The 1,744-nt window shown below is 46.6% G+C and overlaps 1 protein-coding gene across 1 annotated transcript; it reads left to right on the top strand.

The window, feature by feature from the left end:
* Positions 1 to 315: 315 nt before the first annotated feature.
* On the top strand, positions 316 to 1,449 carry LOC112279569 (calmodulin-like protein 3). The gene has a single exon (XM_024514154.3). The coding sequence runs from the start codon at positions 597 to 599 to the stop codon at positions 1,107 to 1,109; it is 513 nt and encodes a 170-aa protein (XP_024369922.1). The 5' UTR covers positions 316 to 596; the 3' UTR covers positions 1,110 to 1,449.
* The last annotated feature ends 295 nt before the right edge of the window (positions 1,450 to 1,744 follow it).

Below are 1,744 nucleotides of genomic sequence, written 5' to 3'. Positions count from 1 at the left end.
CGTCCATCTCATGGAACTACGAAAGTGTTCGGAAGGTGGGGGACAATCGCCGAGAAAAACATTGCATTTCGAAGGTATTCTTACGAAGCTTCCACCAACCCGAAAGGACGAGATTCCGTCATTCGTACTGTACGAATTCAAGAGTCTGAAAAGGCATTCGGGTATTCGAAGTATCTTATTACGTGATGCGCTTGCAAGCGGGCCCCTGAAGAGGTGACCAATCGCTGGAAATCGTTTCGGGCTTGAACTCGTGATTTGCTGGCCACTTGATGTGCCTTTCCCTCACTGGAATGTAATGAAGCTGCCTGTGAAAAATCCATGAGAGATAAATATCCAAGAAGTTTCAAGGAAGTCTCTTGATGGTTTGAGTTCCATTAAGAGGGTTCATCGGGCTGGAGCTATCTTCATTCGAGTCACCGATGGTCCGTACTTTGGGTACACATCGTGGTCTGGTTGAGTGCCAATAAAGGTTGTTGGTGGAGTGTGGAGTGCACGCTGACTGCGCGCGGGTTCGATAACAGGTGGTTTTCTCGTCTTCGTGGTGTAATTGGTAGTGGGACGCATTGGCACAGTCGAGGTCGGGTCAATCCGAGGTGATGGAAGTAGGCAACACGAAGATGTCGCAGGATCTGACTGCGTCTGCCGTGAAGGATCTGGAGGATGTATTCAAGATGCTTGATAGAAATGGTGACGGGAAGATCTCGAAAACGGAGTTGGGCGCGGTGCTCGGGTCGCTTGGAGAGATCTTAACCGACCCCGAGCTGGAGCAAATGATAAGGGAGGTGGATGTCGACGGGGATGGAGGAATCGACCTCCAGGAGTTTATTAAACTGAACGCCGAGTGTGTGGATGCGAAGAGATTGACCGCGGAAGGAGAGGCTGATTCCCATATCGAAGAGGCTCTTCAATCGGCATTCAATGTATTCGATTCTGATAACGATGGGTTCATCTCCGCGGGTGAACTTCACAGGGTGTTGTCAAGCCTCGGTGACGATAACATTTCCTTGGATGATTGTCGATACATGATTAGTTGCGTCGACGCGGACGGCGATCAGTTGGTTGATTTTAAAGAGTTTCGGAAGTTGATGAATGGTCACGTCACTCAATAACAGCTTTGTTATTCAGTACAGAAGCGTGAGCCTAGTTCAGATTAGTTTTTAAACAACGGAATTCTGGGTTTGATTTTCTTTTTAACACATTTTACAATTTTGTGGATTCTGAACTGGATATCTGGACCAGATTGTGAATTAGGACATGTGGTCATAGATAGTCTGCTTCCAAAGGCTTTGTGTCTGATAGAGAGCCACTGATTTTGAGTGATCACCTACTACTCTGGATGAACTTGATTGTCGCTTAGCCTGAAGAGTGTAGAGGGTCTTACAAGCAAGCTTTTGAAATGTAACATTTTTATGGAGAATAATGCAACAAATCCGGTTTCAACACAGACAATCATTCCAATAGTCAGGGGCGTAGTAAAGCGAGTGTCTTCTCTTTGGGTATGAACACACAGAATGCGCTTCAGAGCTTCTCGTAATGTGGGAGCTCGGAAGCATACACCCAAGTCGTAATGATTATTAGTCTCCCAACTCAATCCAGAATCTTCGAGTGAAGGAAAAACAGCCCCCACCTAAGGAATCGAAGTGTTTATTCACCTTCAATTACGTAAGCAGAGGGACGCGAAACACACGGACTTATCTGTTCTCAACAATAGATACTACGTTGCGGCGACACAAGTTCAGCTCCG

This window comes from Physcomitrium patens, chromosome 3 (assembly GCF_059467195.1).
Source record: "Physcomitrium patens ecotype Gransden chromosome 3, ASM5946719v1, whole genome shotgun sequence".
Lineage (NCBI taxonomy): Eukaryota > Viridiplantae > Streptophyta > Bryopsida > Funariales > Funariaceae > Physcomitrium > Physcomitrium patens.
The sequence above is the reverse complement of the archived record's forward strand: the minus strand, read 5'-3'. Positions and strand labels throughout refer to the sequence as shown.

What these genes read in the sequence shown, in the direction of transcription:
- LOC112279569 (XM_024514154.3), top strand. Translation starts at nt 597, where the DNA reads ATGGAAGTAGGCAACACGAAGATGTCGCAGGATCTGACTGCGTCTGCC.